The sequence below is a fragment of the Pseudopipra pipra genome, chromosome 2 (genome assembly GCF_036250125.1).
Source record: "Pseudopipra pipra isolate bDixPip1 chromosome 2, bDixPip1.hap1, whole genome shotgun sequence".
NCBI classification, from domain to species: Eukaryota; Metazoa; Chordata; class Aves; order Passeriformes; family Pipridae; genus Pseudopipra; species Pseudopipra pipra.
Window position 1 is genome coordinate 89,441,648 of NC_087550.1, and position 27,454 is coordinate 89,469,101.

Genomic DNA, 27,454 nt, shown 5'->3' on the forward strand with positions numbered 1-27,454 from the left:
GTTCTTTGACCATGTGAAGACTGGAATTGAAGATGTATGTGGACACTGGGGTCACAACTTTTGGAGAGATAAGTAAGTGGCATTTAAAACTCTTTGTTATACAGGAGAGGCTGAAATGGCTCAGTAGCAAGAAACAAATGCTGTTGGGCATCATATTTAATTTTCAGCATTTATTCTTGAAAGCGGATGGTTGTTTTTAGAACATGTGGGTTTCAGAGGAAAAGCAGCAGAACAATGTCTTTTTACTAAACCACAAGCAAGTAGAACAAAATCTCCAGCTGGGAAGAAAGGCAGCCCTCTGATCCCAGGGTAAAGTATGGTAACTTCTGAGTGTGCATGTCCTCTCCCTGTTTCTGACTATTTCAGAAAATTTCCTGTGTGTCTGGTGAGCCTTTCATCCCATCCAGCTCTCCTGCTGCAGATTGTATGGCTTAGCAGTGTTAAGTGAGAGGTTATTTCCCTGTTTGATGGTAATCATACAAAAGCTATTGGACTTCCTCTAGAAAGATCAAGGCAGTAGAAGGCATGAGGTGCCTAATGTCAGGCAACTCCACAGTTCTTCATGGTATTATTTAAGACTTAGTGTTAGTGAAGATTACCCCTGGCAATACCTGAATAATTCATACTTTAGCTGCTGAGTCATCATCATCATTGGTTTGGATCTAATTCCCTTTTCTCAGAAACACGCTCTTTTAAAATGACACAAATTCTTTAGACCCAAAGCGTTGGCATCACTCACCCACCTTCTAGTCACTGGTCCAAGAAGAATTCAAGTGTTTTATACAAAGAGGAATGTCACCAGGAGGAAGGGTTGAGGAGAGGTCTCTCCAAATGACTTGGGGGAAACTCAGACAGGTGTGTGACATGGATACAACTTTTCTTTACTCAGCCTGATTCTCCTCCAGCCTGTGTGAGATTTCTGACAAACAAAATCCCCCCTTCTGTAACCAATATTTTTTCAGTAAGCAACCAAGAGGGTCGCAGTTAACTTTAAAGGAAGGGAGAACTTCCAAAGTTTTACAAGAACAGGCTAAAATTTCAAAGAAAAAGCAGTCGGTGCAAATTTAGACCTTTTATTTGTTATTACAGTAAATATTTAATGTTCTCTTTGTCTTGAGGAAAATGGAGAATTAAAAATAATATTTTCTAATAACACAGAATACCTTAAAGTTAAAAGTTGCTGCTATGGAGACTGTCCGCTACCATATTAACAAAAACACATGTTAAAACTATCTATCTGAAGTAAACATGAAATTAATGCTCTCTTATGTTACTTAGCATGGGTTGTTAATATGAACAGACACATTCCCAGAGAATAAACTCCTTTAAAGTTGCATTATGTAAAGCGTACTGGCTTTCTTAACTACGTGCAGTAAAAATTAACTGGTTGGGCTGGTTTGCCTCATGTACAGGTTTAAAAAGTTTGACAATAAATACCTGCGAAGACTTCTAATCCGTGAGAACCAGCCTAAATCCAGCATTGTTTCTTTATACAAGAAGCTAGAAATCAAGCATGCCATCGAAATGGCAGAGAGTGGAATGATAAGCAAGGTCCCTTCATCGGGGTCTCTCAGGTAAGCAAGAGATACCGTGATGACCAAGTGTTTCCTCTGGGTCTCATAATTTATTTCACAGCCTGGTCTGTAGGCAGTATAATCACTTTGACATAAGACACTTTGTGTCTGAATGTCACCAGAACAGTAAGAGGATGTGAAACAAGACCATTTTCTCTGTAGCTCGCTTGGTGAGCTGTACTCTTCTGGAATCTGTAGTTTTACCAGGATAGCTGCTCACCGGAACATTGATTTGCTATTTAGAAGGGAACTGGTCTTGAACATGTGCCTGCCCATCTGCTCAGAATAGCTACAGGGGAAGCCTGAGGGGCATTTTGAAAAGTACCTAAATCGCACTTACAATTTAATGTAATTTATATCACATTTTGGAGACTCAGTTTTGCGTCTTACCACTGACTCAAATCAAGATTTCATTTCTCCATGTTACGTTTTCACCTGTTCCTCGGTTGTTTTGAACTGTTGTTTCCAGCTCTAACAAAGGAAATAGTTAAAATGTAACTCCTGGTCATAAATACAATCTTTTTCTCTCTCTCTCTTTCCTCTACTTTTTTTTTTATCCTACAACAGTGAATATCATGAAGGAAAGATAAAGCCACTTTCTCCCACTGAAATGGAAAACATGCGGGAAATATTAACAAAGAATCTCTACCAAATACGACATCGAGTAAGGATGAAGTTTTGCATTCTTAAATATCCCACTGGTCTTTGAATATGCTGATTATCTTCCTAACATATCTTTGGGCTAGTACATCTGCTCTACCACAGAATAATAATTAATGCTCTTATTTACCTCTGTTGCCTTGAATCCATGTCCTATCATATGTACAGTAGAATATCCATACTCCTTACTGTATAGCTTACTTGATCTTATACTACTGATAAAGCTTAATGTTTTTGTCATATTACCTCCAATATATGTATGGTATTAAAATAGGATCATAGGTGCAAATTCAACCCAACGCTGTCTACTTATATCAATATTTTGGTCACTCCTTGATATGGGATTAGATTTCCTATTTGCCTACAGTTGTGAAGTTGTTTGTATTAAGAGCAGAGGTGATGAGCTGGAAAAATAGTGAACTAAAAGCAAAAGGACGTTTCACATTTACCCTCCTGCGGCTAAGTAGTTTGAATGCCTGAGCCTTTGGAAAACATTCAAAAATGGAGCAAGCTTCAGCTTGCTGGAGGTAAAAATGACTTCCCCTTAGGTGACTCATCACTTTCAAATATGCATCCTTGACATACTGACCGAGCTTCTACAGTGTGCGGGTGAACACTGTATTAAGCCAGCTTTTTCCATTTTCTCTTTCATTATAAATATCAGCAGGTTAAATAAAAAACAAAGCAGCAAATGAAACAAGTGATGGTGAAGCAGATGACTAAAAAAGTGCTGGCATAATTACTCTTCTTGTTCCTAATCATCTGCAATATGACTTTGTTCACAAGGATTTACGATGCTTATGAAAACATTAAAAGCAAAAAGCCTGTTTTGCCCTGTTCATATAGTTCAACACATTTGTCATCATGCTTTTCAGGCTGTGATCACTGCTTTTGTATTTCAGACAATGTCCTACAACCGACATAGCCTGGCTGCAGATGCAAACGAAAAGCAGGCCAAAGAAATTCTGATCCGTCGCCGGCACAGCCTCAGGGAGAGCCTGAGGAAAACAAACAGCCTGTCAAGAGAAAGACCGGTACTTGCATTTTATTTCTTTTTTTTTTTATGTAGAAAGCAGTTCTTTGTAGCTAATTTTCATGCAGAAAAAAAAATCTTCTGACATGCAGAAAAAAAAAATCCTGAATTTGGAAGATAACTATACATATAATGTCACCCTTCCACCTTGAGTTGCACACATTTGTGGGCCCCTTATTTGTGTTGACCACTTCAGCAAAGCTTCAGTCTTGTAGAGCGTGATATGAGAATGGGATCTGATGACATAATTTTATCTTAGAGAAGCTGAACAGGCTCTGTACACAATGTACTTCTAATAGGTCAGTATTCTCTATGAGTGTTTTGATGATGTGTGGATAGTTGAAGTAAAAATTACTTTAAAATAGAAAAACTATTTACAGCATGCTCCAAAATATGGGAAAGAGAGCTTTTAATTGAGTTAGTCAGAGTGAACTCTTCACTTGAAAAATGGTGTAGTAGTCATAAAATATAGTCAGGACTTCAGGTTTTGACACAGAATAGGGATACCTCTTCTACCTACAAGAACTGCTGTGGCAGGATAATATTTGGCTCTCTGAGGCAATCCTGCAATACCCAAACCGTAAACTTCTGACCATATTTGAATGGAGAATGCTGAATCAGCAGGGAAGCTGATCCTCCAAATCATATCAGGTATCAAGGAAATTAACCATCCTATAAATATGTATTTTCATGTTACAGGAATACTTAGTGACTGTTGTCTTAATGGATCCAGTTGTCCATCAGCTGAGGCTGGAATAATGCCTCCAAAATTGCTGTATCTCATTACCAGGGCTGCTGTGGTGTTAATTGTGAGAATAAGATTGTTTCTGAATGATTTCTTCCCTCTCAACCACAATTATGTATGTTGTCTTTGTCATACAAATACATGATTTCTAGGTGGAATAATGAGGAGACTCATCATGATTTTTGTGTCAGGGCGAGAAACAGGGTGACTTACAACTTTTTAAAACACACAGGCTGTAATTTTAAAAATAATTATTCATACATAAATCCACCACAGAGGGAAGAGGAAAAAGAGAAAAGAGAGGAAAAGAAGAAAAACCCGAAGAGGAAAAATATCTCACAGAAAATACATTTTCTATCAGGTTCGCTTTGAGTGTGCCACAATGAATGGTACAGTCAGAGGAAAGCTAGACTATAAAGTTTTTAAAAAATCTTTGTAACAAATTTAAGAAAGGATGTCCTTGAGAAACTTGAATTTTAAAAAAAGCAACTTGTCCTGGAAAGTACCTCTCATGTTTCAGGAAGTATGAGGTGTTCTCTGCTCCCTGGGTCTTTAAAGCTTATTCTGAAGAAAACAAGGATTTTATGCCCTGAACTGGTAAATGATCACGCTAGTTCCTAACTTCCCCATCAACTTCAGTGTGACTAGTCAACTGTATAAAGTCATTTATATGTATAAAGCACTTGCAGAATCAGAACACAGATTACTTCTTGTGCCCAAGATTCAGCCTCAACCAAAATTTTGCAGCTAATAAAAAGTTTCTAACATGGAGCTGCATGAATTGCCATGCTTGCAGTGTTTGCCTTCCTTAGGAAAACCTGTACAGACAAGGTTGAAGTTAGAGACCATATATTTATTAACTCTGATCTCAGAGGGCATATCACTAGGCTTTCATTTGATTAAACTGTTTGAGATTACACAGTCTTTGCCTTAGTTAGCACAGCAGTCAGCATTGAGTGTGTAGTAAAAGATCACATATTAGCTAATCCCAAACTACTCCCCAGCCCTTTAGCTGCATAAACCTGTTCAAGCCTCAGATGTGTATCTTAACACACATTATGCAGGTACACTAGTCTGCAGTAACTTAACATTTTTTGTATTTCTTCACACGCAGGCTGCTGCAAATACAAAAAGATTCCTTTCACTTCCTAAAAATACTAAACTCCCAGAGAAACTACGAGTGAGAAATAAAACATCTTCCAGAGGTAATGAAAAATTTTCTGCTGTCTCTTACTGTGCTGCAGTCATTTTGCATATATAGAAGGAAAGTTTTTCCAGGAATGATTTAGAGAAATCAGAATATTAGAGCATTAAAAGCAGTGGGTCCTAAAGCAGGAATGTCAGTGTAGAGAAATGCCCTGGACAGCAGCATTTTGTGGGGTTTCTCACTTCCTATTCTATAGTGGCATAGTCCTCCCAGCACATCTGCTCATGTGAGCAAGCAGCAGCCTGAAACACTTCTGCACCAGGAACACTGCTATGGCTCATTCTCCTTGCCTTTATTCCATAATGTCCAGATATCCCTCTTGGATTGTGAGGCTATATGGTTTCTTTTCTCACTGGGGTCAGGGTAGAGGACACTGCTCTGAGAACCAAAACAGAGAGGATAATGAGAACGTGAGGTCTGGTTTATAGTTCTCGTGAAGAACTTCTCAAATGATGCTCTGGGTTACAAACGAATTGTTAATTTTTCCCCACTGCATAAACTCACAAATGTTTTATATTGGAGTTCTTGAATTCTAACAAAAAAATTAAAAACAAAATCTGGAGGAAGACAGTTATTAGATGCGAAAACTTTGCCCAATTCTGTATATTACTTTTGATTATTACTGGTTGCATTACCATGCTTATACTGTGCTCAGGAGCATTTCCTTTCATGACAAGCTACCATCAAGATCTCTTCCTGGGAAGATTAAATCTCTGCAAAGTTACTAAATGTGCTGATCTCCACCCTAATTAGTTTTCCACCCTTCCTGGTTAATTTAGCAATAGAGCATGGTTTTGTCTTTTAATAATTACATCTTTGCTCTCCTGAATGTAGGATGCCTTTTATTCTGTAGTTATGTCTGCAGAGGTCACCTACCGTCATCTAGAATTAGAGAGAAAATGTGCCTCCAGATTATTCAGTTGTCAAAAAATATATTATTTGACATATTTAGGAGGGGAAAAGCCTGAAAACACAGTCTGATGAAGACCTTCCTTGATATATAATTATCTGGGTGAATGGACAATTACATGGTCATATATTTTGTTGACTCCTTCTTCACCTTTTTAAAAGAAATAACATGAAGGCTCCTAATGGAAGTTGTTATTATGACAGTTGCACAATACAGAGTTCTTTACTTTGATATATTTAAAATATCATTTCTGACTTAAGTGCAGGAACAAATCAGAGGCATTCATAACTTATTGTTAAAATAACTATCAAATTACTCAAATGTGAAAGTTTTGATGAAGATGTTAATTCATTTTAAAGAAATCTGCTGAGAAGAAATATATGCACATGTGCACATCCAGGCAATCTCCAGCTTGGTTTACCTGGTAGTGATCATCTATGAGCATTCCCTAAACAATCATGCCAGCTTTCCCTTGGCCATTTTCTACCCTGCTGTGAGCAGGAGAAATAGTCTGCACCACTTGCAACCTGTAAGATTTGCCCTGTGGATTTTCTTTCATGTCTGACATTCAGGCATATTAAGGATAGGATGTTTCCTCCCACCTATACATTGACCTTGAAAGATCCTTTGCTTGGTATTGATGCTCCTTTTCCAGTCACATTTCTAGAGCCCCTGTACACGTTATGATCTGGAAATGCCTCTCAGTTTAGATTTCTTGGGATATGAGGGTAAGAAATCTATTTTTTGTATCCTGCTTGGATGTAAGCAAGGAATAGACCCCAAGTACCTCAGAAAAAGACAGGTTTTCCAGGTTCAGAGCCAGAACTGGGGAAATGTCAGTTTAAACAAGGACGCACTTGGCAATCAAGGAGCAGCTGAGTGAGGCCTTTCTAAAAATCACAGTTTTGAGGGGAGAGGTGTTTGTAAGTCAGATCTGTCCTCTATACTGGTAGAGTTAAGAGGCTGTTGTTACTGGGTCTAATCAGAAAGCACCAAATTTAGGAAATAGAGGGAAACTTTTTTCTATGTCTACTAATGCTCAGTATGCTGTTATTTGAATATTCCTGGAACAGTTATATTCTGCACTTAAAATTTTAATTTTGTTTTCAATTAACAGTGGGTGACAGCAGTGACTCTGAGTTGGATGCCGCTACTACAGTGCTCAATCTAAGACCCAGAGCAGGGAAAATCTTGAGAGACCAGAGACTGAGACAGCAGAGGCCACTGCCTGAGTTTAGGGTGGAGTGGAAGAATGAAGTTGATGGAAGCCAGGATGGACGAGGAGAGCAGCAGGAACCAAGTACCTTGCCTCAGCCATCCATTGGGTTCAGGCAGCCACTGCTCACAAGACCAAGATTTGGCACTTTAAGCAGGGAAGATCTGACTGCAGACCATGGGCCAGCAAGACCTATGCCACCACCACGGTTAGTTAGGCAGGCATCGCAAGGGGAAAGGCAGAGAAATAAGCCTGAGAACCAGCCGTACTGAACACAGCCAAAAGAGAACTATTGCTAATAAATCATGAACATACTGAATTAGAATTCTACACTATCTGATCAGACTTCAGGATCCATTAAAATAACCAAACAAGCCTCAATTTGGGTCTAACCACTTCCATTTGAGTAAAGTCAATGCCTTTAACTAAGTGAAAGGAATACTGGAACAATTGCAAAGCTGAAGACATTAAAAAGAATCATCTCTTTTATAAATAACTTATGGCAATGCTTTAATTTAATTTATTTCCACTATTAAGATAGTATGGAAATGTGCCTTATCGCCTTATGGAACCAAGTCATGGAAGTTCAATACCTAGTTATCCATTGAAAATCATTGTTGAAAGTCCAGTGATGAATGGATTCTTTAAAAAAAAAGTGTATCATTTCATATTTTATTTATAACCAATAATACTTGTTTTAACCAGAGCTTTAGTATGAGTAACACTGAAAATTGCACAATGCACCTATCATATAGACTTCTAAAGAAGAATAAATATATTCCTGAAGCCTAGTTTGTTCGAGGACCTGTGATGCAGAAAAAGAGGAAGAAGAGAAGGAACAAGCTGTAGGGGCAGAATTGCAAATACGGCTTATATAAAGGACTCGCAACAGAGACAAGACCTGAATAGCTTGAATTTTTACTTTCTGAATTTTTGGCAATATGTTACCTTTGAAAGGTACTAAGGATCACCAAAGAAAAACTGAATTACCTTGGCTTTCACTAATGTCAGCAAGAGCTGAGAGCAACTAGCGGGACACCAGAAGGCCTAAAAAAAAGAAAACTTCAAGTGGATAAATAATGTTCTTAATCAAAATTGCTTTTTGCACCTTAGTTTCTTGGTTGAAATGCAAATACAGCAGTAGAATAGTTACAGAGCACTGCACGTAGACAAAGAGAGCAGTCTCCTGTTTGAGTCAGGGACCACTGAGACTCAAGAAAGCTTGCTCACTCATGCTTGTGACCCTGGTCAACTTGTTTTACTTTTTGTTTCCTCATCTATAAAAGAGGAAAGATAATCTTTTCTTTGAGCTATGCACTCCAAGGAACAGAAATGTTCCATCTAATTTGTTTTTACAGAAAAGTAGCAGAGAGGGGCCCTGGAATCTGATGAAGTCACTGTGCACCTTAATAACATGGACTTCTTGATCCTAGTGTCAATGGCTGCCATTTGAAGGCATATGGGAAGGGAGGGTGCATTAAAATAAATGATACTCCTGTAGCTCTCAGGAATTTGCACTTTCTGTCCCACTTAATCTACGTACTAAGCTTGCATTAGCACAGATACACATTTCAGCACAATGCAGAAATCATTCTACTTGTTACAACATTGATAACTGTCATTGAAGGATGTACACTGTGAAATCATAACTGTTCTCTTTCATTAGCACATTTCTAAATCTGTGGGCAATACGATTAATTTTTTTATTATTTAAGCTTGTTTTGAAAGAACTATTAAAAATCAGAGTTTTCTTTTAAAATCACAGGGTAGATTTCTTTCAAATTATTGTGGGTGGGGTTGATAAATGGGGATTTAAGTCTTTGCTTCTTCTAACAGCTTTTCCAAAATATTTATTTCATGTGTGTATTTGAAATACCAAACCTTCCTAAGCTCATTCCTTGGCACAGGTCTTTTATTCTTTTTTCCTCTGTTACAGCTATGGAAGTTTCTGCTGTGTGGCAAATGCAAAGTCTAAGCTGCAGAGGGATGACTGTGTGAATGCTATAATCTCAGTCAAAAGCTCATGGCTATTCTCAACAAGTGATTTTTGTGGAAATCAATACTTACCTGTCCTTTAATGATCATCTCTTGTTTGGAAATAAAATTGGGTTCAAACAAAACCAGCAAGTTTTAAAAACAAATTTAAATTTGTATTTCAACAGGAAAGTATGTTTCATCAGTAAAATTGTCAGTGAATGCTCTGTCACTGCATTATTGGGATCATGTTTAAGTAAGAAAAAAGCCTCGAGTTTGGATTTCAGTTTTGAGACATCCTCCTTGCAGATCAGAATGCTTATATTAGGTGTTTTATATCAGGCCCATCTGAAATCTGACAAAATAAATAAATGTGAAATGTTGCACATAGACATTTAGTTTACTCTCTGTGGAGTTTTCTCATCCATGTGCTGGTAATGACCAAGCATTTGGCTTCTATCTGGGGAAAGCTGCCTTTTATTTTTTTTCAAATGGTCGTTATTTTTTATGGCACAATTTTAAATAATGAATGCAGGTTTCAGGAACCTTACTGCTATGCTGGTTGCCCATTAGTGCCGTGCATGCTCAGATCTTGGTACTTAAAGTGGTTGCCCCATAGTACAAGCACATCAAATTGAAGGTCGTTTTTATGAAATATAGTCTTAAACTCTTGGTGCTTCAAAACATCATAGCATGCTGTTACCTTTCCAAATCACTTTAGAATCCACAGAATACAAGCATCAAGGCACATCTCCAGCATGGTTACACTGTGAAGCAGAATTGTAAATCTCCTGGGACTCTGTGTCCTTGCAAGTACTCTCTGCCTTCCTCACTCCTGCTCCTCCCACCCTTTTCAGGCTCTGTTCCACTACTGCTGAATCAGACCCTTGTCACCTCTGGAAACTGATTTCCTGGGTGTTCTCTTATTCAGTAGCAATGACAGCAGCAGGTGACACAGTCAGTGTCACAGGTAACCCTTCTCATTCAACTCTTGCTCTGGTTCGGGTCAGAGGTTTACCTTTTATATCTTTTTTTTTCTTTTCCTGCAGAATCAAAACAAGTTAGATAGCAGTTTTTGAACTTGCAGAGGAGACACTTCCTTCATCTTGTGTCAATGAGAGTTTGTCTGCTGGAGATGAAATGCCCAATAAATCTGTCCTCGAGCACCATCTGATGGGGAAAGTCATGTATTGACTGGGGACGTTTCTCACTTTTTCAGGAAACCACATCTTCAGCAGTGATGGGGAAACATGCCAAAGCCACATACAGATGTTTTGTTTCCAGATGGACTACCCAGTACACTCCGTAGTATAAATATTTTAGTGTGTTTTCGATGAAGCAAGTTTAGTTTTACAGTTTTAGGGAAAATATATATGTTCCACTCTGAATTAGGATTTTCTGAGAATTTCTTTCCCCCTTCAGCTGCTGAGAGGCCTATAAATTGAAAGTAAATAGATCAGAAAGTAGGTATAGCAAGGGCTAGAGTAGATAGACATCCAGTTATCTGTTTTACGTAGATATATGAAAGAAAAAACAATATTTTGCCATGAAAAGGAAAATTTTAAGGGCTGTCCTACTTGGTACTAAAGTATAATGCAAACTTCACTGAAACCAGTTCATCAAAAGAAAACTGTGCTGACTAACAATTTAGAAACTTTAGAATATCCTTCTCCACTAATGCTACACAGAAATCACATGGAAAACATAGTTTAAAAAATTGCCAAAATAATATGCCTGTTGTTGTGAAGAGTATCTTGGGCTCTCTGGGAGCAAACAGACTTCACCCTCCACCAACTTTCTGAAGAGTTGCCAAGTCCACCAATTCCAGACATCAGCTGATGCTGCAAGAAATGTGCCATTTCCAAAATTCTCCAAGTTCTGCCAACATTTCCCAGCCTCTGAAGAAAAGATGAAGGATTGTGAAATTAGCTGGAGCAATGCTTTTTGTACTACAAGAGCTCTGATCCTATAAAAATATCCTTGTAAATATGCATAAAACATGACATCTGCAATACACAGCCCCAGCCATGCCAACAATAGATCAGAGGCTCAGGCCAGAAAACTTGGAGGAGGGGGTATCAAGTCCAAGCATGAGAAGGAGGAACCACTTTAGGACACAGTATAGAGAGAAATCATGGACTACCTGATTCAGGTGCTTTTTAAATCCAGATTAGTAGAATGACTAACAGTCCTTTTTTTAGCCCTTTTTTCAGCAGATCATGATATAACTTACACTTTCAAGATAAACCTGCAGCTGTGCTTGACATTGTCTGTTGTATGAATGGCTATGAAGACTCTCCTAAAACTTCCAAGTCAAAGTTTCATCTCCCTCCTGGCCTATCTATTAGATGGCCAGACAATTTATTAAACAGGGGGAGATTGGTTTAGCATTATTCCTTTCCCAAGATGGCAAACCCTGATATGGCTCCCACACAGCACTGACATGCTTTGGAAACCTTTTCATCCAGTGAGATGTGGCAGAATATGGGGGACAAAAATTGCAGAAGGGAAGGCAGTAGTTAGATGGCTGCTCTGGTGACCTTCAGTGGTTCATGTGCTCAGGTTTAAATTTGTCATTTGTTACAACAGCACCCTTATTGCCACAGGTTTTGTTTCAAAAAGTAATTTTTTTTTTGCCACAAAAAAGTAATTTTAAATACTTCAGTTTACTTAATTTATTTTTCATCTATTACACATTTGAAAGGATGGAAGACTGTTTCCTATTGTGAAGCACATTTCAGAAAAAAGTTCTTTGATGCTGAGATTTAAAATAATTAGAACTTTGGATTAATTTCTCTTTGTAAATTAACACATAAATTTTTCAGGACTTCCCTTTAAAGCAAGCTCTACACTCTTTCATTTTTAAAAGCAGTCTGACCTCCACTCACAGTCATTTGATTCTTAAAGTTTGGGCTCCAATATACTCCCTTACAAGATTCATGATCAGCTCTTTGTGAATGAATCTTCAGTATTACAGCAATAACAGCACCGGCAAGTCTTGGGTTTTCAAACGCCAAATTGCCAAGCTATAAAGGATCATTTACCTCACAGCATCCCACAACACCCGTAACCAAATGGGGACTGGCAGCACCTCCACATACCCACAGAGGTTCCCATCAGCAGGGATGTGATGGCACTACAGAGTGGTTGAAGTAACAAGCACATCAGTTCATAAGCAACCCTTGTCCTGTTTTGTTGCTGCATTACCTGCTCAATAATCAACCTATTCTCAGAAAATGAGAATGGTAGTGACCCTTGTGATGGTGCTGCATTGAGTAAATTTAGAGGAAAGAAAACTAGACAAGAAACTGAATTCTGCAGAATTGGTGTATTGGGTTTGCATTGCAAGGTTCTAGTACCAGGGTGGCTATAAAGGTGCTTCTCTGAGAAGCTGCCAGAAGCTTCCCCTATGTCCAACAGAGCCAATGCCAGCTGGGTCCAAGATGGACTTGCTGCTGGCCAAGGCCATCAATCAGTGATGATAGTAATGACTCTGGCATAACACATTTAAGATAGAAAAAAAAAAAGGTTATTGTGCAGAAGTAATTGTGGCCAGAGAGGAGTGAGAGTATGTGAAACCATTCTGCAGACCTCGAGGTCAGTGAAGAAGGAGAGGGAAGAGGGGCTGCAGGCACCGGAGCTGAGATTCCCGTGCAGCCCATGGTGAAGCCCATGGGGAAGCAGGTGTCCCCCTGCAGCCCATGGAGGTCCACAGGGGAGCAGATATCCACCTGCAGTCTGTGAAGGAGCCCTATGCTGGAGCATGTGGATGCTCAAAAGAAGGCTATGACCCTGTGAGAAACCTGCACTGGAGAGGGCTCCAGGGACCTGTGGACCCACAGAGAGAGGAGCCCATGCTTAAACATGTTTACTGATAGTACTTCTGACTCTGTGAAGAACCCATGCTGGAGCAGCCTCTTCCTGAAGGACTGCACCATGTGGAATGGACCCATGCTGGAGCAGTTCATGTGCTGTAGTCTGTGGGAAGGACTCACGTTGGAAGAGCCTGTAGACGACTCCTGTGGGAGGGACCCCATGCTGGAGCAGGGGAAGGACTCCTCTCCCCGAGGAAGAAGCAGCAGCAGAAACATGATGAACTGACTGTAACCCCCTCTTGCCCAGCTCCCTGCACTGTGGCAGGGGAGGAGGTAAAGTGCAGGAAGAACGGAGGGGAGCGTTTGTGTGTGGAGAAGGTGTTTTTAAGATTTATTTTACTTCTCATTATCCTGCTCTGATTTGATTGATAATAAATTTAATTAATTTCCCCAAGTCAAGTCTGTTTTGCTCATGACAGTAATCAGTTTGTGATCTCTCCCTGTCCTTATCTAAACTCACGAGTCTTTTGTTATATTTTCTCTCCCTTGTCCAGTTGAGGAGGGGAGTGAGGCAGTGCCTTTGGTGGGTACCTGGTGTCCAGCCAGGGTCAACCCACCACAACTGGTATGTTTAAAAAGGATCCCTTCAAATGTATACAGCCTACACCAGCATGAAAAAAATCTTACATTTGCTTCATCATTTAAAAGCAACAAAATCAGTGCATATCATATGCTACCAGCTGTTTTACAGATATAAATTAATATCCTATATATGTAGTGTCTTCGACATCGCCTGATCAAAACTGTCAGAAAAGTCACTTTTAGCAAAGTGAAAATTTTGAAAAGCAAAAAGCAACACCCCCCCCCCCAAACAACCAAAACCAAATCATGCCCCTATCCTTCCTACATGCCCAAGGAAACCAAGCCAAAATAAAGTAACAGCAAGTAAGAGAAAAATCTTAATTTGCAGTGATTTGCTGGTAGAAACTCTTTTCCTTTAGTCCATATTCAGATCTCTTTTGTTACAGTCTTCAGATAGGACAACTGGATTCAAGAAACTGCCTAGTAATTCAGTAGTTTGCCCACTAGACTGTAGCCAAAAATAGCTGCAGCTGCTCCTCCCTCAACTTGAAAGGGGGAGTCACATCTCATCTCTGGGAACATCACTGAGTCATCATTCTTTGAACTCACACAGTTATGGCAACTAAGAGGCAACACAAGGGACACTAATGTGGTCTCCAGGCACTAGGAACAGTAACTTTAAGCACTTCATCCCAAAATTGCTAAGTTCTTCTTGGTTGAATCCTTGGTTCCTGTGCTTTTTATGTGAAATGTAGGCAGATTCAAGTGATCATATGAATCACGGTTTGAAGAAAAAAAAAATCTGCAGTTCATATTGGGTTGAACAGTTCTGTATTGTGCTGTAGTTTTAGCAGAGGAAGAGGGGAAAAAGCACAATGACAAAATGATGCATGTGGAATGTCACTTCATTTCCAATCCTTAAAAAAAAAAAATTATTGAAACTTTTCTGATCCTGGGGCTGTATAAAGAAGGTGTATTTCTGTGGCACCTCAGAAATCATTCTGGCCTACAAGTTAAAAACTTATCTTCTGTAACATGTATTACAACATGCCCCCAAGACCACAGGATTTTGTAGATTTCTCAATTTTAGTATTTAATTGCATTTTTATTTAGCTTATATGGAGCACCATTTTTCAAAATAAAACAAAAATATTTGCTTACAGGGGAAAGCACATTTTTCACTTATGTATAAACCAGTGAAGTTGTAAAGATTTTGTAAAAAATATTCAGGCAGCTGTATGTGTTAGTATAAGTGTTTGCAGAAGTCAGACTTATTCAGTGCACCACCTCAGAAAGGTAAATGTTACCTCATATAAGCAACAAGTATTGGAAAAATTACAAAATCATTCATATATATTAATTTTTGAAGCTCATTTCCTACTCATTTCCTTTACCCCTTGCTAGAGATGAAAAACAGAAGTCCCTGAAAAGTTTTAGGTAAAGAAAAAAAAGATGAAAAGAAAGAAAACAGGAAAATTAGGGCAACAATGTTTTGAGGCATCTACCAAACAAGGCAAGAAAAGATAAGACACTTGAAAATGCCTCAACTTCCTTGGGAGAAGATTATTGTACTCAAGAACTCTCAGGATATGTACTGAAATCACAGCACTAATAAGACACTGATTATGTCAATATATAAAATTAAAACAATTCCATTTTATATATATGTATGTATATATATGTATGTACATATATATATATATATTCCCATGGTGCTGCTACTGGAATATTTCAACAAATATCTGAACACTAGCAGGCACTGGAAAAGGTAAAGAAGAAAATGAAAATAAAAAATGCAAAACACCATCTATGACTCACCTGAAGCAGCAACAGTGTTTGTACAGATGTGTTCAAGAAGATAACTAAATTGTTTTTCAACAAACCCTCCCTCAACCCAACAATTACATATAGTTGACTTTGTACTTTCTTTATGTATTATTAGGAAGAGCATATGGAACCTTATCAGTGAAAAATACATTTTTCCTATGTTTCAAATGAAATACAAACACTGGTGAGTGGCAAGTAATATGAGCTTGAACAGTAAATAGCACAGGACTGCTAAAACTTCCAGTATAGCTCTGAGAGTAACCTCTCATTAATTAAGCCATGCACTCAAACAATGACTAAAATACAAACAAAAATTTTTCTCTTGTCACTGAAATGTCACTTATGCCTGAGATGAGAGAGGATGCATTATTCAAGATCCATGAACTACTGCTAGTTGCTCCAGCACATCTTTACAGTCATTCAAAAGAATTAAGAGGGAAATTTATTCTTAAATTGAAGGTTGGAAAACTGTACAGGAAATAATAACAAATATTTATGACAAAATTGAGCAGTAGAAGTTATTATTAAACAGAAACCATCAGTTCAAATTTCAATAAAACTTACGTTCAGCCTCAGTTTCAGTCTGAATCGACTTGTATAATTTTAAAATTGTCCACTTTAGGTCTTCTAATACACGAAGTTAGCATATACCCAGTTCTGTTACCTGGGAAAGACCAGGAATCAGCAGGGGTTGGATGACTATCCCAAAGTGCGTGATCATGGTGTGCAGCAAGTTTTGTAGACAAAGTATGCTTCAAAAAAATCACATAAGCAAACACCTTATTAACTGAGCTACTGTCACAGAAGACAAATGGCAAGACCACAGCATAAGAAATTAAGGCCAACAAGCATATTGCAAATTCTTCTTCTGATTAAATAACAAATATCCACTTTTGATTAAATAATAAGAATCAATTTTTGTATTTTAACAGTCTCTCAATCTAAACACTGTTTAAAATATGAGCTACAAGCAGGATTCGTGCATTTCATGACATTCTTTTTTCCCCCTCAAAAAGGGTTAAAAATCCATTTAAAAAAAAAAATCACAGGCAGTACAATATAGCAACATAGCAACACTGGTCCCCCTTACAAATGTTCTAGTGGTACCAGTTAGAATAACATTTATCTAGAGTTAACAGAAAACCAGCATTGTCCTCCTTTGTTTTTACAAACCTGTTGTACGGCTTCCCTAGATCAGCACCCTGCAGCAGAAATACTTGACTCCACATGAACACAATGTGCCCTCTTAAAAGATCATGTAACCACTGTACAAGCCTGGCAGGTGAACATACATCTATGCAATCCAAAATTGTGCCTACTGATTTTTTAACTTCACATTTCCATGACTACAGTATTTTTGTTTGTTTGCATTCATTATCAGAATAGCTACTAAAGCTAGTCCAACAGCTAGACTTGGAGGGCCACAAGGACTGAACTCCTGCGCAATTCCAGAAAGGAGTGGGGCAATTATACGTCCCACTGATGTCACAGACTGTCCAACACCTAGAAGTGTGCCACTGGCCTCATTCCCACCAATGGTCAATTCAAGATCAATGATACAAGTACGACCTATAGTAGTTGAAAAGGCTAAGAATGTGGAAGACAAAATGACCATCCATATGTTCAACGCTGATGCATACAGGAGAATCAGCATACAGGTGAAAGTGCTGGAGTGCAACAGAACTCTGTAAGTGTTATGCTGATAGAGCCTTGTTATCGGTCCGAGCAGACAACCAGCCAGGACTCCAAGTGCACTGCTATAGCTTGTTAAGTATCCAGAGAACAGTGGTTTCACTCCAAATCTCTCCTCCAAGGCCAGAGTGAAATTGCTATAGTACAGCAGTATAGCCACAGACATCAGAAACCGCACTAAAAATATATCCCACAAGTTAGAGCACGCAATCTCTTTAATCTTCTTCAACACTGTTGCAACTTGGATCCACGGAGACTGGAAAACATTATTGTTTGTCACAGTTCTATTAGCTGCTGATTTGAAGTGCAGGTCATGATTTGCTTTTGCTGCGAAACTATTTGTTCCTCTGTCTTGATGATGTTCCCGGTTGCCAGTGTTTTCTTCATTCCAAGGTAACATCCAGACAAGACCTATGTATATCAAGAAATCATTTTATTTCATTCAATTGCATCAACTTTACATAAAAGACATTAATTTGACTATAACAATTCAAAAAAGGACTTCGACAATAATTTCACTTAAAAAATTGTAATCATTAAGGCTAGTGTTATTCACAGTATCAGTTCAATTTTTAATGCAGTGAAAGCAACAAAGGAAACAATGAAATGCCACACTCATACCATATGAACAAATCAAAAGACTAAAGCAAAAATTCTGAGTTCTAGTCTTGATCTTTAGGCACATCAAAAGTTCCTATTTGTGTCTGAATGTAAAGGGATATAAGCAAAACAAAGGAGAAGCACCTAGAGGTTAACTGTTTCAAAATCCCCAAAATTCCTTCCACTCAGGTTCAAATTCAAAGAGTAGTATCAGTATACAGAACATTTATGCCATACATGATAAATACACTACGAATTCAAGATATTACAGATGGCATAAAAACACGAAAGTACTGAATGAAGGGACCCAAGATGCAAAATGTGACATATAACTTACCACCATTCAGAAGGAAGATAGAGGCACAGATGAAGGATGTTTGATAAAAGCCACCTTCCAACTCTGCAAGGTAGCCACCAACCACAGGCCCCAGAATGAATCCCACACTAGAGGCTGCATTGAAGCGTCCCATTACCAAAGGGCGGTCTCTCTCCGAAACCAAGTCAGAAAGCAGGGCTTTAGAGATAGAGAGTGTGTGTTTGAAAATACCTGCAACACAATATAAACAAAATAACAAACATGTATTGTTCAAAAGATTAAAGACGACAGAAGCTATCAGAAATAGCAATGAGCAAAATCTGTATGATTTATATTTTTAAGATCCCAGAAATCACAAATTCTTCAATGCTAGAGCCACGCAGCACACTGGGCCATGACCATAATCCTGACTGTTTAAGGATTTGTACTTAGGAACCAAAATTATTCAGGCATCAGTGTCAAAGAGTGCTCCTGCAGCCCTGATGAAAGAAGTAACTAAGTCATGTGCTGAAGCACTCTAGGAATAAAATAGTTGCTAAAACAGGAACTTTGATGGAGTAGAAATGGCTTGTCTGTTTATGGACATAACTCTGTACCAACTTGGCTGAATATGAAGAGTGCCAAGATTGTAACACACCAAGTTCATATGGGAAACTGGTGGGTGGCAAAAGAAGAGCACAGAAGGTTAGGCATACTGCAAGAATATTAATAATGCAATCTTTTATGTGGCTTCCCTCTGACCGTGGCAATGCTGTCACAGTCACTGTGATGTCAGGATTAAAAAGTACTATATCTACTACTCATCTAATCAAATTTCAACCAAGTGATTCATTAGCAAGTTGTCTTTAAATTAAGAAACAATATTAGGAGTTCTTAAATTAAAACTGTGGTCCATAAAAGTGCCCTTTAGTAATAGCACTGCTTATTGTATCAGAATATATCCAGTAGGTGTTCAGCTATTTTAAGAACTCTGCTACAAACCCTGGCACAAACTTCACTTCTGTGCTGCAAACATACATGCTTTTGTACAACATAAATGTTTTGGTTGAAGCAATGACCTGAAACTTCAGCTGAATTTTCTAGTATCACTTTGAGGTATATTTTCAGCACTAAAAAACCCCAACACACATATCATTCCATTCTCCATCGCAATTGCAGGCCAAGATTTTCAGCAGTCACCCGGTATATTGTGTACCTGCTATGACTAATTTTACAATAGCCTCTTTCAAGATATTGCTGCACTCCTGTTCTCATAAATTTCAGCCATTCAAGGTGACATAAAAGTTGTGACAGTTGTTGAGTATACATTTATCCTGGTTTCATCTGGATAGAGTTAATTTTCTTCTTGGATGTAGGATGAGAATAATGTTGATAACACAATGATGTTTTAGTTGTTGCTGAGCAGTGTTTACCTTTAGTCAGGGACTCTTCTGCCTCTCACCCCATCCCACCAGTGTGTATGCTGGGGTGCACAAGAAGGTGGGAGGGGACAGAGCCAGGACAGCTGACCCCAGCTGGCCAAAGGGAGATTCACATCAGATGGTGGTGTGCTCAGCATACAAATGTGTGGGGGCCATTGTTTAGAAACAGCCTCAGCACTGGTCAGCGAATGGTGGGAAACTGATTTGGCATCACTTGCTTTGTATATTCTAATTCTTTTTTATTATTACTATTTCTTTCCTTTTCTGACCCATTAAACTGTCTTTAATTCCACCCATGAATTTTACTTTCTTAAATTCCAATTGTCTCCCACATCCCGCTGTGGGAGGGGGAGTGAAAAAGTGGCTTTGTGGAGTTTAGCTGCCTGGTGGGTTAGGTCACAACAACATTTCAAATTATTTTCAAGAAAAAGTAATGAGAATTCTTGATTTGTAGAGATTTTTCCATTATTAAGGTTTAGTTGGTGCTGCTGGGTGATGATGTAGTTGTCACCCACATATCATGATTTTTCCTGTAGTAACTCTCAAGCTAAGACTACAGGGAATTTAAACTGCAAAATGCCAAGTGTTTACTCACCTACAGGGACTCTAGAAATGGCAAACAGCAACACAGTGGTGGATGTTCCAAGAAGGAAGTAACCCAGTGCACTGAGAAGAATACAAGCAAGCAAGGAATACTGTCTTCCTACTATATCACTCCAGCAGCCCTTTAACAAAGCAGAAAGAAAGATTAGCTTTTTATAACACTAAGCTATGTACAGTGAACAATCAGTACTTCTAAATTAAATTGAGAAAAGAGATCAAAGGACTGTCAATGAAAGCTTAATAAGCTTATTGCACAACATTCCTAAGTGCTCAAAATCAGGAAGTCCATAGCAGAGTTCTGCCCTGTTGGCAGTGCACCTGTCAAAACTATGATTCCACTTAATGCTACATATACAGCTTTTTAAAAAACAATTTCTCCCTTTTAAAAATAGTCCTGCAATACATATTAGCAGTAGTGGTCTTCTGAAAATCTTACCATAACCAACCACAAATATTTGTTTGCATTGATGGTTGATGTGTACTAGACACCTGCTGAACATCCTAAAAGGAATGATCCTAGGTATGAGAAGTTTGTCATCTGAGTGTGTAGGTAAGAAGTAGTTATGAGAAGGGTAAACAGAAAACTTGCATTCTTATAAATCAGCATGATTCCAAAAAGGAAATAGTTTTTTAAGAAAGTAGACAATGGTCTTGCAGTTCAAAGAAAATGCCACAAGGTTGGCAAATTATCCCAGATGGCCTGGGTAACAAACCTTGAAACAGTTTTTTCATGAGATGTTCGAAATCTGCTCCCCTGAAAACTAGTACCAGGGTAATCTTAGGATGTAAAAACCCAATAGCTAATAGAAAACAAAGCCAAACAAAGAGCAAAGATACAATGCATTAATTTCGACCATATGTTAAATTACAAGGCACTGCTCACCAGGCATGGAAAGTGAAGTAGATAACAGGCTTATGAAGGGCTGACTCACGAGACTGTTTTTGGATAGGTTACTGCACTGAAGGCAACTGCTTTACCAGCACCAATGCTGAAGAAAACCCTGTGTGACTGTGATGTGCTCAGTAACGTATCTGAGCCTAAATCTGTATTCTAATTTTTGTCTAAAACTGTATTCCGTTTGAGTCTGAAAAATCTGGCAATTCACTATAAATGAAACAAACATTTTTCACACAAACTAAAACCTGGTTCCTCCAACCAAAAATGCTTATAAGAGCACTTTATGCATTTTCAAAATGCCAAGAAACACCATTATTAGCCTCATTCTTTTTCCCCCCTACAATCCATAGAAATACCAACATGCTCTGGAATGTAGTGTTAGAACTCACCACAAATGTGCTGGAAAACAGTTGCATTACACCATAGAGAGATCCTAAAACAAACAAAATACCAGTATTAAAAATTAAACTTTTTTTTTAATGAAAAATACACAAAATTTTAAATGATAAAAAATGAGAGAAATTCTGGGAATAATTTACTGGAAGAATGGGAAGAGGGAGCATGACAAACCAAAGGTAGTGTTTCAGGAATGACAAAACAAAAGTGCTGAAAACTTGTAAAACTATGTAAGGTAGAATGATGTTGCTTTGTATAACAAAGCAACAGATACAACAGCAACAAAACAGATACATGCATTTATGGTTGCTTTCTCAGAACTGGAAGAGAATTTCATTACTGGGAGGGACTAATTATTTTCCACTTGGCACTTCAACCTACTGCAAGGTGCCACAGATACCTTGAAGAAACCGCAGATCGTACTTTGTCATTTTGGAGGCTAGGAGTTTATCAGCACTTAGAGACAGAAGAGAATGAATGAAGAGAAGCAGAGAGAAATATCTGCCAGACTCATTTATAGGAAAACATCTCAAATCCCAGTTTTTTTTAAAGTTAAAAATCAAAGCAAACTGTTGAAATGAAGACATATTTCTAACTAATTGTTGCTTAAAATAATACTGTCAAGTCAGTGTAGAACCAGAATTATTTCGTGAAAAGTGCTAAAGTAGAAAAGCAATACAATAAAAAACTGAATAACAGAGCCTATGTCAACCATACATAGCTATAAAGAATATCATACTTGTATCACTCCAAATTATAAACAGTACCATAAAATGTACTTTAAAGAACTTTAAACCCACAGAGCTTACCTTACGACTTAATATGTTAAGATAAAACCCCTAATCTTCAGAATTTACTTGTAAAAACTCCTTAAAGTGAATAAATATTTTGCCAAGACAGCTGCAAGGATTTTAATCAAAACGGGAGCAATCGTGGGCTTTGGAAACCTTTGGAGAACCAGCTACAGAAGTACTGTTTGCAGAGTCTGTAAATAACAATAAAATTAGAAGCAACACCTCTAGCTGACCTGTGAATTCTTGGATGCTGGAAAAGCATCTGTACAAATGTTACTCCAAGCCCTCCTAGTTCTTTCCAAGTGTACTCTTTCCCATGTGTGTGCCTTTGGCTACTGTCAGTATGCAAGTTTGGACAGGTCTATGGGTCTAACACAGTATGGCTGCCCTTACAGTTTTACTAAGAAATTGTCCTTACTTACTTTGAATTGTGCTATTAGCAAGGAAGAATTATGTTACAATGTCCAACTTGCAGTAAGGCATAATCCAGGCCTTATCTTATTCTTTGGTAAATCAGTCAAGTACTACAACTCACCTATTATTCCGGCCACTGTATGACTTGCTCCTAGAGATTTGATATGAAGATTCATTAAAGGAACAACCATGCTCACCCCAAATAAATCCTGAAAAGAAGGCAGAAAAAGTTTTAATAACTTCTACAAAAATGACAGAAACCTAGATTAATAACAGTCAACATTAAAAAAAAAAAAAAGTAAATTACCTCCATATCAACACAAGGTTAAAAGAAAATTAATTTTTCATGGTCAACGTGGTATGTTGTTACCTCTGCAGTGCATCAAGTATGTACAAAATTACAAACCACATAAACTGAAAGATAAAGGATTGCCTCTTGGAGGAGTTAAACTTATGAAAACATCAGTCCTCTCCCCCCCTCCAGATACAATCCTTCTCAAGATACACATTTAAACATTAAATATTTCTTTAATATATATTAAACTTTACCCATTTAACAAGAAAAGTACTTGGTGCCAGTATTTTAAATTCGAAGTTGTCTGTAATTTCAATGACCTAAAAATACTTTTTACTTGTGCACAGAAAGTATATTTTGAAAAACTACAGTATTTCAACTCAACTGCAATAGGGAAGAAGCTATGATCTAAACCTACTTACACCTCTGTGTATAGCTTAAATGTAGTGAAAAGACAGAAACATGAAAAAAAAAAGAAAAAAAGAAAAGCATTTGTGAAAAACATTTTGTAAGAGGAGGGAAAAGGACACTGCCCATCCTGAACAGCACAAGGATCTCCTGATCGTTCCTTTTGCTTTTTTCCCTTTTGTTAAGCTCACCACAGTGACAGTAGTTCTTCCACTACTACTACAATCTGACACAGCATCTACTGTCCCTTGGAGAAGATCTATCGGAGCAAGATCACCTTTCATCAGCAACTGCTTGAACTGGACTACTCCAAAGCCTGATTAACTGTAACAATGTGTATCCCTAAATTCTCACAGTCTGTCATTAATTATCTTTTGATGCTTGAAATTGAGACTTGCAAGGTTAGAATCATCATTAAATACATCAGCATTAACAAACAGAGTACATGACTTCCAAACACCTGCAGTAACACAATCTCAGGTGTCATCTGCAAACCCAAAGGAGGTTCAGTGACCTCGTCCAGGTTATTAATAGAGACATTAAAAAGAACAAGGCTCAGAATATACCCTGGCAGTACTGGACTTGTCATAAGTGTGCAGGTAGAGCAAGACCCATTAACCACCATCCTCTTATGGGTAGTTACTTCTCATTTCATGTGTAATTTCTTATGTTGAATGACGGATACCCTGTATTTGCCTGGCTACAAGGAAGCTTGCATTACAAGCAACAGCTCCGTATTATATCAGGACACTCCACACCTCTAAAAGGACACTTTGTTGACATCTGTGCGTGCTCTGGCTCGGTGTCAGCAAGATATTACAGGGCTGGAGAACCACAGTGCGTAAAAGTTAGTTAAGAAGCAAAGCTTGTTCTAACACACCTTTACCCGGAGTATTTGGTCCAGGACACAAACTGACTAGGTTGTTTCTACTGCCCAACCTAAGGGTAGGTAAGACAGTATCTCGACGTTTCAAAGTGCAAATTCGTACTCACTTTGTATTTACTTTCCAAGTAATCCCTTTTAATTTCAAATGGCACTTTCTGGGGCTAGTGAATCAGTACAGAATATGATCCATCTTTAAAGTCTATATTCTCTCAGATTTTTCCTCTAGAAAAACCCATGTTCAGTGTTTCTTTTTTTTTTTTTTCTTTAATATAAGTTTACGTCAAGCACGGGTATTTCACAGGGACCAGCTCTCTTATAAGCACAAGGCAAGACTCACCTTTAAAGGCACTGCGCTATTCCATGGCACGCACAGGACAAAAATACGCCCCCTGTATCAAACTGCAGGGCTGTTCGCCCGGACAAAACAGCACAGCCGCTACACACCACTATCGCTACAAGCATCCCAACTCCCCGAGGAGCAGCTGCAGCGACGTGCCCCAGAACCCAGCAGCCTTTATGTGGAGCGGAAAGGATTCCCTTCTCCGGGTGCGGCCGCCCGCCCCAGGCCGCGCGGGGAGGCACCGCGGCCCTCCCGCCGACTCCCCGCTCACCAGGAATCCCACCACGTAGAGGCAGCGCACGAAGCGCCCGGACCGCTCCGGAGCCCCCGCGGCTCCCTGGCCTCCATCCTCGTCCTCCTCCTCCTCCATGCGGGCACGGTGGCCGCGCCGGGCGTGCGCAGTGCCGGCGGCGCGGCGGAAGCGCGGGGGTGGCGGGGCAGGGTTCGGTGTTTTTGTTTGCGTTAGACACCGTGCTCTCCGTGTTTCCTCCTTTTCAGGCTAAGAGGACGAAGAGTAAAAAGATCTGTGCTTCCACGCCACAGGACTTTGCCCTTCCCGCCTCTTCTTGCGTGTTTGCGCAGGGGAGTTTTGCAACCCGTCACGTCAGGGCCTGAGGCCCAAGGAAGGCAGGAAGAGCGAGATGGAGCCGACGGGCAGAACATGCCGTAGGAGCGTGTGCTGGATCCCCTGCACTGTTCTCGAGGTCGTTGCAGAAAGATGACTTTTGAGCCTATGCACCTCCGAGCCTGCCTGCTCCATGGGGAATATCCATGGGAAAAATGGCTGCGTCCCACCGCCAGTGCTAGTGCTTGGCCCTCTCAGAGTCTCAGCCCGGTGCCAGCACCAAGTGTTTCTGGCAGCAAAGTGTTTTCCTGCCTGGCTATGTGGCTCGTGGTAGTGGTACTGCCCAGGGAAGAAGGGCATCCCTCTTTCTGCTTAGCACGCACACCACTGTGCTGTATTTTCATTAAACGTCAGGGATAGCTGGAATTCTTGATAATTGTTATAATGCATTTGCATCCAGAGAAGGAAAACACCATTCTTAAATTTCTCAGATGCACAGGTGGAAGCTTTTGTCACATGCAAAATACCTTTATGTTGGAGGCAGAAGTGGTCTTTTATATAGTTTTTAGGCCAGGGATCAGTGAAAGGGCTGCAGTTTTAAATACTTACAAAAAAACCACAAAGGGAGCAGGAGGTGCTGTAACTTGTTTTTAACTATCAGTAAGAAGAAACTTTTGAAAAATGTTGATGACTTTTAAAAGTTAGCACCAGTTGGTAAAGTTTGAGAGTGATCATTCCATAACTGACAATAGCATGACTTCAATTCTATCTTTGTGTTTTCAGAGGAAATAAATATCACAGGGCTGAGGTTCTTTGACAGATTTAGGTCACAAAAAAGGAGAGGGAAATGTGATTTTCCTTATGGTTATGAAGAATTAAGCTGAAAAAAACCCAAACATGTAAAACAAGACATATTTCTAGATATGCAGCTTATTTGTAAGATACCAAGGCAAAGCTTAGACTAGTATATGCATAGGGACAAAGATGTTATCAGAGTCTCCAGAATAACTCAGTTGTTTAATGTTCTAGTGACCGTGATGTTTTATAATTGGGTTAACCAATACATCCTGTTAATTGAGGCCACTTGGAAGAAAAAATCCTCTCAGTGAGGTTTTTAAAATTCTGGATATAACATTAACGGATCTCACAGTTGCATACAATTCCTCTGAAATGGGCAAAATGGTGACAGGATACTTAAATATTAGAGCATCATGGGAATTGCCACTACATTGTCTGCTCAATATTGCGCTAATTTTAGCCTTACTCATTTTAACTCTGATAGAAGAAATGGAAAATGCTTGAAAATTTATCAGAAGAAACTATTAAAGAGGTGAATTATTAAAAGATGTTGTAAGGATTTAGGTACTTTTCCTGGGGTCTAAGGCACATTGACTTTTGTGCAAACACTGAGCCCAAGTGAAATTTTTGAGGTTTTATGTAAATGGTAGTCTCTGTAAGTCTGAGAAACCGGAGCTAGCTATTTTGCATTCTTCTCAGATTCTGAAGATCAGAATGATCTAATATAATGGGAACAAAATATTGCAGGCAGGAATATTGAATTCTGACAATGAAAATCCTTAGTTTGTATGGTATTTCAAGCTATCTCTATGCAGAATGCCTTTTAAAGCAGAGAGTAACCAAACTTTATGATATCCCAATAACATTGCCAATGCAAACTGTTCATGGAGAAAATATTTTTAGATTTCTCTTCCTTTAATAGATCTGTTACTGCTTTTGTCCTGGCAAACTTGGTCATATTGTTAAAAGAATTTTAACATGCTTACTTTTGCATAATATGTAAGAAAAAGGCATTAATATATAGTAATGTGGCAAGTATCTCTCTTGCCTTTGAACTGAAGGCACATGAGCCCAGCTGCTTCAAAGTTTCCACATATGTTCTGTCACTGCAATTACAAAGTTCAAGATAAAGGTTCCCAAAAATAAAGAAATCTTAAGATAAAGGTCCCTAAATAAAGCGATTTTGTGACTGATAATGGAATTGACTAGCAATTAAAGGAATTAAATACAAAGAAGACCATTTATAAGAATCTTAAAGAAAATAGAACCAGTCTGATATCTTTGGGGGCAGATTTACATAGTTGGTTGATTAAAATCAACTAACCATCAATATGGCACACTTCTGTTACTTAGGGTGTTTGACTTGTTACTGAATGATTCTTAAAGACAGTAGGGCAGTACATACTCAGAAATGGCAAACAGCATGTGTTCAGAATTGTCCAATATGTCTCCAAACTGTTTGCGAATGGATAATCTTCCCTGAAG

The 27,454-nt window shown here is 38.8% G+C and overlaps 2 protein-coding genes across 3 annotated transcripts in view; one reads left to right on the plus strand and one right to left on the minus strand.

The window, feature by feature from the left end:
- The window catches only part of SLC9A2 (solute carrier family 9 member A2), a 33,071-nt gene extending 23,360 nt beyond the window's left edge, over positions 1-9,711 (plus strand). The window contains exons 7-12 of the mRNA XM_064646354.1: positions 2-72; positions 1,413-1,574; positions 2,142-2,238; positions 3,137-3,268; positions 5,127-5,217; positions 7,247-9,711. Of these exons, the coding sequence (XP_064502424.1) occupies positions 2-72; positions 1,413-1,574; positions 2,142-2,238; positions 3,137-3,268; positions 5,127-5,217; positions 7,247-7,617 (924 nt within the window). The 3' untranslated portion in view covers positions 7,618-9,711. The remainder of the gene's footprint in view (position 1; positions 73-1,412; positions 1,575-2,141; positions 2,239-3,136; positions 3,269-5,126; positions 5,218-7,246) is intronic.
- Positions 9,712-14,800: 5,089 nt separating this feature from the next.
- On the minus strand, positions 14,801-25,383 carry MFSD9 (major facilitator superfamily domain containing 9). Of its 2 annotated transcripts, none has more exons than XM_064646355.1 (6): positions 24,878-25,383; positions 22,799-22,886; positions 21,463-21,506; positions 20,168-20,297; positions 18,173-18,382; positions 14,801-17,646 (listed from the first exon to the last, which is right to left on the minus strand). In XM_064646355.1, exons 1-6 carry the CDS (start codon positions 24,974-24,976, stop codon positions 16,859-16,861), a joined length of 1,359 nt encoding a protein of 452 aa, XP_064502425.1. In that variant the 5' UTR covers positions 24,977-25,383; the 3' UTR covers positions 14,801-16,858. The 2 variants fall into 2 exon arrangements, with proteins under 2 accessions (XP_064502425.1, XP_064502426.1); XM_064646356.1 differs by lacking the exon at positions 24,878-25,383 and adding an exon at positions 24,604-24,859.
- Positions 25,384-27,454: the final 2,071 nt, after the last annotated feature.

What these genes read in the sequence shown, in the direction of transcription:
- MFSD9 (XM_064646355.1), bottom strand. Translation starts at nt 24,976, where the DNA reads ATGGAGGAGGAGGAGGACGAGGATGGAGGCCAGGGAGCCGCGGGGGCT. An exon ending in TACAGTGGCCGGAATAATAG is followed by an intron (nt 21,507 to 22,798) that starts GTGAGTTGTAGT and finishes TGTTTGTTTTAG; the next exon opens with GATCTCTCTATGGTGTAATG. An exon ending in CATTTCTAGAGTCCCTGTAG is followed by an intron (nt 18,383 to 20,167) that starts GTGAGTAAACAC and finishes ATTGTGTTGCAG; the next exon opens with GTATTTTCAAACACACACTC.